The following is a 13410-nucleotide window of genomic DNA, read 5'->3' as shown; positions in this document are numbered from 1 at the left end:
ACTATGTCTAATTAATTTCCTATATTTAAAGGCCCTTGGGCCTCTTGTTTGAAATAAAATTTGTTGAAAGAAATTGAAAATGATCCTGACATGATCCTGACAAAGTGACACCATATATAATTAATTTTACTATTGTCAAGGTAGTCAGATGACCGTTAAGGCCCTTTGGGCCTCTTGTTACGTCATTTATATTCTGCAGCGTTACGTGTATATAATGTTGTAATTTTTCTGACACTACAAAAATGTTAGTCAGATTATTTTTTGCATGCTCGAGCATGCAAGCATGCACGGGCGCTACGCCACTGTATATATTATGAAATTATTGTTTATTAGGGTAAATTTTACCAGTGTAAGAAGGAGGGTTCTTTGTCTGTACACAACTTCCACAAGCAGTGCCAAGTCCTAAAGGGAGGTAAATACTACTGTCCTCACTGTGGGGAGGAGTCACAGCAGTTTGAGGTGACCTTATCACTAGAGGAGCCTGGTGGGGACGGTCAAGTGGCAGAGGAGAAAACCAATGCCAGGGCAGCTGTGTAAGTTTCTTTGAAAGTTGTCCAAAATGTCAAGAATTTAAAATGTTCACATGTTTTCCAAAACCAAGAAGCCTGAAGTCAGATGTTTCCATACACTTGCTGGAATTAATGATATATTGATTTCTATTGTTAAGATTAAGTAGGTCAACTATACTTTTTGATTTTTGAATTTTGGAGTATTTCTTTATCTTAAGAAACGAGAAGAAAGACAAACAATTTGATTTAACTTGCCTTACAGAAATATAGATGTAAACAGATTTGTACAGTACATGTAATATTAGCAGACTCCAGATCTCCCAGGGTGCATTGAGGTCCCCACAATTTCGCTTCTGTAAACAGCTCAGCGAAATTTCAAGATTCTTGAAAAATGTATTTCGGACACATACTAATTTCTTTGATACATATTGTAAGTTTCCTTTTGTATCCTTTTCCTGTAAATGTCTGTCAGTTCTGACATATTATAATTTGATAATTCAATATCTAACCAAACAATTGTGGATTATTTTGCGGAAACACTTGATTAACTTGTAAGTAAATAGTCACGATTTGCATACTTCGTCCGCCGTTTCAAAAACAATCACTGTGATCATATAAAAAGGGGGCGAAATGTATTGAATAATCGTCATGACGTAATATTGTGACCCGAGGTCAACAGACGGCCAGTTCGTGAGCTGTTGACAGTGGCGAATGTGGGGACCGCAATGAACCCTGGGAGAGTTTGGCAGACTCCATGACTGGTAAATTTTGTCTAGTACTTTCTAATGTATTTACTTAATTTTATTTTGCAGTGTAAATAGAGCAAAGATGAGCATTCATGCTAACACATACAGATCATTCCTAAAGCCAGAAAAAGATCCGAGTGAAGATCAAATAACTGCCTCTCATAAACTGTCCAACGACAAGACACTGTCTACGGGTATAAACATTTATTGGAAGTTGGGGACTTAACTTTTGACCTAGGCATAGTTTTATGAACATTCCTTAAATTGAAGGAATTCCTTTACTTAAAACTCTCCATAGGAAAGTATTACAGATTTTAAGGAAACCTCCTTAACTATAGTAATGCTTTCCTATAGAGAATTTTAAGTTAAGGAATGTTTGTGGGTACTTGTATTTGCTTGCTCTTGATATAATGTAAATGTATTACTAATTTTAAATCAAATTTTAGTGTAAAAGTGATGTTGAACAGGTTAGAACAATGATGAAGTTGTGCAATCACCAATTCAACATATTATTTATATTCACAACATACGTGAAATGAAATTATCAATCATGTTATAGTACTCTTTGACCGTGAATTGATCAAAATTGTTGTATTTTATTGAAAAAATTAACTCTATAAGTAATAAAGGACAAAACACCATGTAACTTACAAAGAGAATTGTTTGGTATGTCTCTATCTCTGAACAATTGTATATTCTGTACAGGTGGAGTTCCCATAGGACCAGATAAGAATGCCCTTGAAAAGGTCATAAATAGTTTGGCTGTAGAAAGGTAAATATTTCATTATAAATGATTTCCTTTACTTAATGACTAAAAGGTTAAGTTGGCAGATAAATATTTTTTCAGGTATTACTTAAAGGTAAATCTATGAAGGTATGTATATATATATACATTAAAGTCACTAACTTACATTTGTTCCAGAATTATCCACATGAGAGTGGCATAAATGCATCCTGCTTCTCCCTCATGGAATAATTCTGGAATAATAAGAATTCTTAGATGATTTGTGATAAAAAAAGCAGTTGAGTATATGTGATAGCTGAACATGAACTTTTTACATTTTCATCACATTACTTGCAGGCCATTGAAGTACCGTAAATTGCCAAAATCTATGTTCAACCCAGCTTATGAGGGAGACTTGGAAAAAATAATATTTATGATAGGTAAGTTTGAGACTAAAAAGAATACTCAAATATATGTAATAGGATATGATATTGATTCTTTTTTATGCTAAAAAGTCCTCTGCCATTCCGATGTAGCCTTGTTGCTCACAGATTGTTTTGTTAATCTCATCTTTCTATTTTGTATTTCAGTTGATGGTTTTGACCCCAATGAGAAGTATGAGGATTATGATAACCAGACAGCATTACATGCAGCTGCCATTGGTGGTAGTCTGACTATAGTTCACCTACTTGTACAGGTAAGTTATTGGTGGTAGTCTACCTATAGTTCACCTACTTGTACAGGTAAGTTATTGGTGGCAGTCTACCTGTAGTTCACCTGCTTGTACAGGTAAGTTATTGGTGGCAGTCTACCTATAGTTAACCTGCTTGTACAGGTAAGTTATTGGTGGCAGTCTACCTATAGTTCACCTACTTGTACAGGTAAGTTATTAGTAGGAGTCTACCTATAGTTCACCAGCTTGTACAGGTAAGTTAATGGTAGGAGTCTACCTATAGTTCACCTGCTTGTACAGGTAAGTTAATGGTAGGAGTCTACCTATAGTTCACCTGCTTGTACAAGTAAGTTAATGACAGGAGTCTACCTATAGTTCACCAGCTTGTACAGGTAAGTTATTGGTGGTAGTCTACCTATAGTTCACCTGCTTGTACAGGTAAGTTATTGGTAGGAGTCTACCTATAGTTCACCAGCTTGTACAGGTAAGTTAATGGTAGGAGTCTACCTATAGTTCACCTGCTTGTACAGGTAAGTTAATGGTAGGAGTCTACCTATAGTTCACCAGCTTGTACAGGTAAGTTATTGGTGGTAGTCTACCTATAGTTCACCAGCTTGTACAGGTAAGTTATTAGTAGGAGTCTACCTATAGTTCAAAAGCTTGTACAGGTAAGTTAATGGTAGGAGTCTACCTATAGTTCACCTGCTTGTACAGGTAAGTTAATGGTGGCAGTCTACCTATAGTTCACCTGCTTGTACAGGTAAGTTAATGGTAGGAGTCTACCTATAGTTCACCTGCTTGTACAGGTAAGTTATTAGTAGGAGTCTACCTATAGTTCAAAAGCTTGTACAGGTAAGTTAATGGTAGGAGTCTACCTATAGTTCACCTGCTTGTACAGGTAAGTTAATGGTGGCAGTCTACCTATAGTTCACCTGCTTGTACAGGTAAGTTATTGGTGGGAGCAGAGTCTACAAATATATAGAGTAGGACAGAGATGTATTACCAATAAATAAATGTCTTTGAGATGTATGTACATGTATTTTAACATTTTTCAAGAAAAATAATTAAGGTATGAAACTTGTCGAAAGTAAATTCTTTAAAGACTCGGAGAAGTGATGATTGTCATTCCTCGTTCATCTGTTAAAGAAAAAATAGAGTAGCATAATTTTGAAGTTGAGGACCATTTTTCTGTAACAATTTGTTGCAGTAGTAACCTGAACAATCTTTATCATGTTTACTGTGTGAAGGGAGATTACTGTTGTTACAACTATTTGTGTAGGCCGGATCGTCTATCCACCGAACTGACAAGGAGATGAAGACACCACTGATGTATGCAGCAGAAAATAACCATGTAAATATTGTACAGTATTTCCTCAAGATGGATGCTGATGTTACATTAAGGGTGAGTTTTTCTAAATACAAGCTATTAATACTTATATTATATGTGATGTACTTTTTTGTACAATGGAAATAAAGGTTCTACTAATTGAATAATTTCATACTTTTTTGAAACTTATATTGATAAATGTCTGTATATGTTGTCTCTATTTCAAAAACTTTTTTTCACAAATAGATTTAATAGATTTGTATCACCTGAGATCCCTATTTTAACTCAGACATTGTGTTGCATGAGATCCCTATTTTGACTCAGACATTGTGTCACATGAGATCCCTATTTTGACTCAGACATTGTGTCACATGAGATCCCTATTTTGACTCGGACATTGTGTCACATGAGATCCCTATTTTGACTCAGACTTTGTGTCCCATGAGATCCCTATTTTAACTCGGACATTGTGTTGCATGAGATCCCTATTTTGACTCGGACATTGTGTCACATGAGATCCCTATTTTGACTCGGACATTGTGTCACATGAGATCCCTATTTTGACTTAGATTTTGTGTCCCCTGAGATCCCTATTTTGACTCAGACTTTGTGTCACCTGAGATCCCTATTTTGACTCAGACTTTGTGTCACCTGAGATCCCTATTTAGACTCAGACTTTGTGTTACCTGAGATCCCTATGTTGACTCAGACTTTGTGTCACCTGAGATCCCTATTTAGACTCAGACTTTGTGTCACCTGAGGTCCCTATTTTGACTCAGACTTTGTGTCACCTGAGATCCCTATTTTGACTCAGACTTTGTGTCACCTGAGGTCCCTATTTAGACTCAGACTTTGTGTCACCTGAGATCCCTATTTAGACTCAGACTTTGTGTCACCTGAGATCCCTATTTAGACTCAGACTTTGTGTCACCTGAGATCCCTATGTTGACTCAGACTTTGTGTCACCTGAGATCCCTATGTTGACTCAGACTTTGTGTCACCTGAGATCCCTATTTAGACTCAGACTTTGTGTCACCTGAGATCCCTATGTTGACTCAGACTTTGTGTCACCTGAGATCCCTATTTAGACTCAGACTTTGTGTCACCTGAGATCCATATTTTGACTCAGACTTTGTGTTACCTGAGATCCCTATTTAGACTCAGACTTTGTGTTACCTGAGATCCCTATGTTGACTCAGACTTTGTGTCACCTGAGATCCCTATGTTGACTCAGACTTTGTGTCACCTGAGATCCCTATGTTGACTCAGACTTTGTGTCACCTGAGGTCCCTATTTAGACTCAGACTTTGTGTCACCTGAGATCCCTATTTAGACTCAGACTTTGTGTCACCTGAGGTCCCTATTTAGACTCAGACTTTGTGTCACCTGAGATCCCTATTTAGACTCAGACTTTGTGTCACCTGAGGTCCCTATTTAGACTCAGACTTTGTGTCACCTGAGATCCCTATTTAGACTCAGACTTTGTGTTACCTGAGATCCCTATTTAGACTCAGACTTTGTGTTACCTGAGATCCCTATTTTGACTCAGACTTTGTGTCACCTGAGGTCCCTATTTAGACTCAGACTTGTGTCACCTGAGGTCCCTATTTAGACTCAGACTTTGTGTTACCTGAGATCCCTATGTTGACTCAGACTTTGTGTCACCTGAGATCCCTATTTAGACTCAGACTTTGTGTTACCTGAGATCCCTATGTTGACTCAGACTTTGTGTTACCTGAGATCCCTATTTAGACTCGGACTTTGTGTCACCTGAGATCCCTATTTTGACTCAGACTTTGTGTCACCTGAGATCCCTATTTTGACTCAGACTTGTGTCACCTGAGGTCCCTATTTAGACTTGTGTCACCTATTCCCCCCTATTCTATAACTGTTGCAGGCTGAGGATGGTATGACTGTGTTACATTATGCTGCTAAAGCTGGACATGTGGGTGTGCTCAAATTACTACTCGAGGCTGACAAAATCAACATCAATGTACAGGTACAGCACGGATTTTTCCAGGATTTCTTGTTGCTTAATCGAACACAATCACAATTTTAAAAACTTAAAAGATATAAGGAAACTTTACATTGATTTTGAATTGTTTAATTAGGTCATCTGACCGAAGGTCAGGATGGCCTATTGTCATCATGTTTTGTCCGTCGTCGTGCGCCGTCAGCCGTCCGCCGTCCGCCGTGCATAGTGCGTAAGACTGTTTATACAAAAGCCTACTCCTCCTTCATCCTTTGATGGATTTCATCCATATTTGGTGTGAAATATCATTGGGGAAGGGCAATTATATTTTATATATATGAGCATGGTCCGACCCTAGGGTCAGAGGGGCGGGGCCCCGAAAGGGCAAATTTTCTTAATTTTAGCTTTAAAATCCTACTCCTCCTTTATCCTTGGATGAATTTCATCCATATTTGGTGTAAAATATCATTTGAGAAGGACAATCATATTTTATATAAATGAGCCTGGTCCGACCCCTAGGGGCTGAGGGGTGGGGCCCCAAAAGGGCAAATTTTCTAATTTTAGCTTTAAAATCCTACTCCTCCATCATCCTTGGATGGATTTCATCCATATTTAGTGTGAAACATCATTCGGGAAGGACAATCATATTTTATATAAATGAGCCTGGTCCGACCCCTAGGGGCTGAGGGATGGCCCCAAAAGGGCAAATTTTCTTAATTTTAGCTTTAAAATCCTACTTCTCCTTTATCCTTGGATGGATTTCATCTATTTTTGGTGTGAAACATCATTGGGGAAGGACAATCATATTTCATATAAATGAGTCTGGTCCAACCTCTAGGAGCTGAGGGGGGGGGCCCAAATGGGCAAATTTTTTTTAATTTTAGCTGGCCAACTTCCTGTTTTCAGGTTTCGGTCTCTGATCTAAATGAAAATTGGTCTATAGGGGTTTTAAATGATGTGGAACAACATACAAACATTTTCGTAAAGATTTTGGTATTCCAAGATGGCCCCTGGCCCACTTCCTGTGTTCGGGTTCAGTCTCCGATCTCAATGAAAATTGGTGTATATGGGTTTTAATTGATTCAGAAGGGGGAACTTTAGGTGAGGACAATCATATTTTGTAAAGGACCGAGCTAAGACCCATGGGGATAGTACGGCGGAGGTCAAAAAAATGGGAGCTTTGCTGAAATTTGGCTTTAAAATCTGACTCCATATATTAATCCTTGAATGGGTTACAACCATATATGGATGAAGGGCTACCAAGTTTGTTCAACAAATGACATTTACCTATTTCAGAAACTTACACATTCAACTAAGGAGTTCCTTGTATTGTTTATATTAATTGTTAACCACTACTTTATACTGTGACTTTGTTGTTTTGTGCCATGAGTCAGATGACCGTTAAGGCCCATGGGCGTCTTGTTTTGTATTACTCACTATATTTGCACTCTTAAACTGCAATTCTTGAGGCCAAAATTTGAAGTATTACGTATGTTGTAGGATGATGGTGGCTGGACCCCTATAATTTGGGCGTCAGAACATAAATATGTGAACGCTGTCAAATACTTAGTCAAGAATGGTGCTGACCCAAACCTTAAAGACAAGGTAAGTAAAGGCCTATCATATCTCTACCTTTCAAAATATCACAGTTTGTAACTTTATTCCCTACAACGTAGTAAGGGTGGGATGGGGGTATACTGGAATCAGGTTTTTAGGTCATCTGACCCAAAGGGACACTCCCAGACCCCCTTTCATTTTGATGTTACGCTTTTTCATAATTTAATGTTGGCAGGTCTGGAACGGGAACAGATTTTGTATAAATGATGACTCTGTCCCCCCTGGGGCCTGAGGGGCGGGGCCCAATAGGGAAAATTTTTGTAATTCTTTAAAACACTACTAGTGAAAAAGTTTTCAATGGATTGTAACCAAATTTTGCCAGAAATATCCTTGGGGTTAAGGGGAACAGATTTTTCATAAATGGTGAAGGGCGGAGTCCCATAGGGGAAATTGAGGAAAATTCCTTCAAAACGCTTCTAATCATGAAGTTCTTATTGGATTTTGACCAAATTTGGATCTCTCTCTCAAATATCACATGTAGGTTTTCCTAGGGCCATGGTTGTGCATATTGTATTTTTAGCTCAACTGGTCCAAAGGACGGAAGTGAGCTTATGGGATACCGCAGCGTCCGGCGTCCGTCAACAATCGACTTCTTCTCCATAACCGCTGGTCGGATTTCAACAAAATTTGACTGGTAGCATCCTTATGGGCTACTAACTGAAAATTGTACAAATGATAGGGCTGACCCACCGGGGGCTTGAGGGGCGGGGTCAAAAGGGGTCAATTTGGCTATTTCCATATAAATGACTTCTTCTCTGAAACTAAGCAAGAGATAGCACTCATAATGCAATGGTAGTATTGTTATAGGGTGGGGATTCAAAATTGTACAAATGATGGGGCTGACCCCCGGGGGGCCTGAGGGGCGGGGTCAAAAGGGGTCAATTTGGCTATTTCCATATAAACGACTTCTTCTCTGAAACCAAGCATGGTATAGCACCCATAATGCAATGGTAGCATCCTTATAGGGTGGGGATTCAAAATTGTGCAAATGATAGGGCTGACCCCCCCGGGGCTTGAGGGGCGGGGTCAAAAGGGGTCAATTTGGCTTTTTCCATATAAATGACTTCTTCTCTGCAACTAAGCGTGGTATAGCACCCATAATGCAATGGTAGCATCCTTATAGGGTGGGGATTCCAAATTGTGCAAATGATGGGGCTGACCCCCCGGGGGCCTGAGGGGCGGGGTCAAAAGGGGCCAATTTGGCTATTTCCATATAAACAACTTTTCTCTGAAACTAAGCATGGTATAGCACCCATAATACAATGGTAGCATCCTTATAGTGTGGGGATTCAAAATTGTGCAAATGATAGGGCTGACTCAACGGGGGCTTGAGGGGCGGGGTCAAAAGGGGTCAATTTGGCTATTTCCATATAAATGACTTCTCTGCAACTAAGCATGGTATAGCACCCATAATGCAATGGTAGCATCCTTATAGGGTGGGGATTCCAAATTGTGCAAATGATAGGGCTGACCCCCAGGGGCCTGAGGAGCGGTGTCAAAAGTGGTCAATTTCCATATAAATGACTTTTTCTCTGCAACTTAACATGGGATTATGCTCATAATGCAATGGTTACATCCTTATAGGGTTTGGATTCAAAATTTTGCAAATGATGGGGCTGACCCCCGGGGGCCTAAAGGGTGGGGTCAAAAGGGGTTAATTTAGCTATTTCCATATAAACGACTTCTTCTCTGCAACTAAGAATGAAAGAGCACTTATAATGCAATGGTAGCATCCTTATAGGGTTTGGATTTGAAATTGTACAAATGATAGGGCTGACCCCCGGGGCCTTAGACAGCAATAGATGCGAGGTCAAAAAGGTCAATTAGGCTACTACATGTACTTTCATATAAATTACTTTGTCTCTGAACCTATGTATTGGATAGCATATTTGGATGGTATTAATAGCATCATTGTATTGTTGTGATTCAAAATTAAACTTTGGGAGTCAATTTTGCTTATTTTTCTAATTGTCAGAGTCTTGTGGTAATTACTAACAAAAAACCAGGTGAGCGATACAGGCCCTCTGGGCCTCTTGTTGGGATTGATCGTTCAACAAGATGGCCACCAGGCAGCCATCTTGGATTTTTAATTGTGAAAGTCAGTTATCACTATTTCTCAGGAAGTACTGAAGGGATCTCTCTCAAATTTGACATGTAGGTTCCCCTAGCGCCCTAGTTGTGCATATTGCATTTTGGGACCGATTGGTCAACAAGATACCCGCCAGGCCACCATCTTGGATTTTGTTAATTGAAGTTTGTTATCGCTATCTCTCAGAAAGTACTGAAGCGATCTTTCTCAAATTTTATATGTAGGTTCCCCTTGAAACTTGTGCATATTGCATTTTCGGACTTATCAGTCAACAAGATGGCAGACAGGTAGCTATCTTGGATTTTGATAATTGAAGTTTGTTGGTTTTATATATCTCAGAAAGTACCGAAAGGATCTTTCTCAAATTTCAAATGTAGCAAAAGTTTTAAAAAACTGAAAAGATCCCTCTTACCATTGTCAAAGGATCATTATTTGGTTAGCGCCAAGATCCCTCTGGGATCTCATATAAGATAATATTAATAGCCAGGGTCATTTAAGGATGTACCAGATTTAGATGAAAGGCAGAGCACCCGAAGATAAACCACCGACCAGCAGTACCTGGCAACTACCCCATATGGGATTTGAATTAACAACTTCAAGTTGGAGGGCTTCTGCTAATATGCTGGTACCATCTTAACCACACTACTACCACAACTTCTAGATTTGACATTTAATAGCCATGAAAGAAATTGAATTTCAGTAGAGCAAACAGTTCAACTGAATTCACAAGCATTTGAGTACTGGAGAGAGCTTATATATTGTCAGTGTTATGTTGTGAACAGGAGGAGAACACGAGTCTTCACTGGGCCGCTTTCTCAGGAAGTGTAGACATCGCCGAAATATTCCTTAATGCAGGCTGTGATTTAGAGACTCCTAATGAACACGGAGACCGTCCATTGTAAGTAGATCAATTTATTGACAGTCAAGTACATAGATTTTTTTCCTATGTTGAATTTTCATTTCTCTGATAAATAAATGGGTGTTAGAAAAATGTCACAACTGGAGTGTTTTATAATAAATATTGTAAGACACCTCACATGTAATAGAACACTGTATTTCGATGTCAGGTAATTTTGATGCCATAACCGAACAATGTGACATGGAAATGCTACATCTGAGGTGGAATTTAAAAATCTTATATAGAAATAAAGTTTTTGTCTATTACTAGCAGTGCTCCAGCTAATTTTTTGAGGGGCAGGTATTTGTATTCACATTTTTGAAAGTTTGGGGTAAGACTCAATTTAAGAGGAGTACATTTGAACTAAGTTTGAAATGAAAGAAATAACAAGCTCCATACTTGTGTATTTTCATACACAATGTGTGCAATAATCATTTAATAATTAAGGATTAACTTGAATAGATTTTTTATGTTATGGAGATATAACATAAAAATCTGAGTGTACTCTAGATAAACCGCGAAGCGGTTTATGATGAGAGTACACTCAGATTTTTGTGTTATATCTCCATAACATAAAAAATCTATTCAAGTTAATCCTTGTAATTCAATTTACTAAAGATAATCTCTTCAATATTCAAAATTCATTTTGGGACTCTTGTCTATGAAATTATTACGCCGGCATCTAAGCCAATCAGAAGCAATGTTACGAACGGCGACGCGATTTTTTCCTTTATGAGCTGATAAAGTACATGTTTAAGCCAATGAAAATGCTCGTAACAAGCAAAATTAAATAATTATATAATAATAATATTATTAGATTTTGTTAACTTTTTTTTCATAAGTTGATATGCCACTCACCTACAAAACCTAAATATTATCTACATGTACATAGCTATGTATTAACTAAAAATCTAATCCTATTGGTAATTTCAGACACATAGCTGCACGACAAGATCACTACGAATGTGTAGTGTAAGTACACCAGAAATATGTTTCATATTCTAACTGTACTAGTTGACATGTATGAGTAGATCACTACGAATGTGTAGTGTAAGTACACCAGAAATATGTTTAATATTCTAACTCACTACGAATGTGTAGTGTAAGTACACCAGAAATATGTTAAATATTCTAACTGTACTAGTTGACATGTATGAGTGGATCATTACGAATGTGTAGTGTTAGTACACCAGAAATATGTTTAATATTCTAACTCACTACGAATGTGTAGTGTAAGTACACCAGAAATATGTTTAATATTCTAACTGTACTAGTTGACATGTATGAGTGGATCATTACGAATGTGTAGTGTTAGTACACCAGAAATGTGTTTAATATTTTAACTCACTACAAATGTGTAGTGTAAGTACACCAGAAATATGTTTAATATTCTAACTCACTACGAATGTGTAGTGTAAGTACACCAGAAATATGTTTAATATTCTAACTGTACTAGTTGACATGTATGAGTAGATCACTACGAATGTGTAGTGTAAGTACACCAGAAATATGTTTAATATTCTAACGGTACTAGTTGACATGTATGAGTAGATCACTACGAATGTGTAGTGTAAGTACACCAGAAATATGTTTAATATTCTAACTCACTACAAATGTGTAGTGTAAGTACACCAGAAATATGTTTAATATTCTAACTCTACTAGTTGACATGTATGAGTAGATCACTACAAATGTGTAGTGTAAGTACACCAGAAATATGTTTAATATTCTAACTGTACTAAATGACATGTATGAGTAGATCACTACGAATGTGTAGTGTAAGTACACCAGAAATATGTTTAATACTCTAACTCACTACGAATGTGTAGTGTAAGTACACCAGAAATATGTTTAATACTCTAACTGTACTAGTTGACATGTATGAGTAGATCACTACAAATGTGTAGTGTAAGTACACCAGAAATATGTTTAATATTCTAACTGTACTAGTTGACATGTATGAGTAGATCACTACGAATGTGTAGTGTAAGTACACCAGAAATATGTTTAATATTCTAACTGTACTAGTTGACATGTATGAGTAGATCACTACGAATGTGTAGTGTAAGTACACCAGAAATATGTTTAATATTTTAACTCACTACAAATGTGTAGTGTAAGTACACCAGAAATATGTTTAATATTCTAACTCACTACGAATGTGTAGTGTAAGTACACCAGAAATATGTTTAATATTCTAACTGTACTAGTTGACATGTATGAGTAGATCACTACAAATGTGTAGTGTAAGTACACCAGAAATATGTTTAATATTCTAACTCACTACGAATGTGTAGTGTAAGTACACCAGAAATATGTTTAATATTCTAACTTTACTAGTTGACATGTATGAGTAGATCACTACAAATGTGTAGTGTAAGTACACCAGAAATATGTTTAATATTCTAACTCACTACAAATGTGTAGTGTAAGTACACCAGAAATATGTTTAATATTCTAACTGTACTAGTTGACATGTATGAGTAGATCACTACAAATGTGTAGTGTAAGTACACCAGAAATATGTTTAATATTCTAACTGTACTAGTTGACATGTATGAGTTGATCACTACGAATGTGTAGTGTAAGGACACCAGAAATATGTTTAATATTCTAACTGTACTAGTTGACATGTATGAGTGGATCATTACGAATGTGTAGTGTAAGTACACCAGAAATATGTTTAATATTCTAACTGTACTAGTTGACATGTATGAGTTGATCACTACGAATGTGTAGTGTAAGTACACCAGAAATATGTTTAATATTCTAACTGTACTAGTTGACATGTATGAGTGGATCATTACGAATGTGTAGTGTAAGTACACCAGAAATATGTTTAATATTCTAACTGT

At 37.3% G+C, this 13410-nt stretch overlaps 1 protein-coding gene across 2 annotated transcripts in view; it reads left to right on the top strand.

Annotated features, from left to right (window-relative positions):
* LOC138320408 (uncharacterized) overlaps positions 1–13410 on the top strand; it is a 60981-nt gene that overhangs the window by 29671 nt on the left and 17900 nt on the right. For both annotated transcript variants that reach the window (XM_069263369.1, XM_069263368.1), the window contains 10 exons: positions 334–533; positions 1322–1449; positions 1961–2027; positions 2337–2419; positions 2570–2676; positions 3932–4054; positions 5877–5978; positions 7452–7556; positions 10440–10555; positions 11489–11527. In XM_069263369.1, the coding sequence (XP_069119470.1) occupies positions 334–533; positions 1322–1449; positions 1961–2027; positions 2337–2419; positions 2570–2676; positions 3932–4054; positions 5877–5978; positions 7452–7556; positions 10440–10555; positions 11489–11527 (1070 nt within the window). The remainder of the gene's footprint in view (positions 1–333; positions 534–1321; positions 1450–1960; positions 2028–2336; positions 2420–2569; positions 2677–3931; positions 4055–5876; positions 5979–7451; positions 7557–10439; positions 10556–11488; positions 11528–13410) is intronic.

This window comes from Argopecten irradians, chromosome 4, assembly GCF_041381155.1.
Source record: "Argopecten irradians isolate NY chromosome 4, Ai_NY, whole genome shotgun sequence".
In the NCBI taxonomy this organism is placed as follows: Eukaryota; Metazoa; Mollusca; class Bivalvia; order Pectinida; family Pectinidae; genus Argopecten; species Argopecten irradians.
This window is presented reverse-complemented; position numbering and strand designations above follow the sequence as displayed.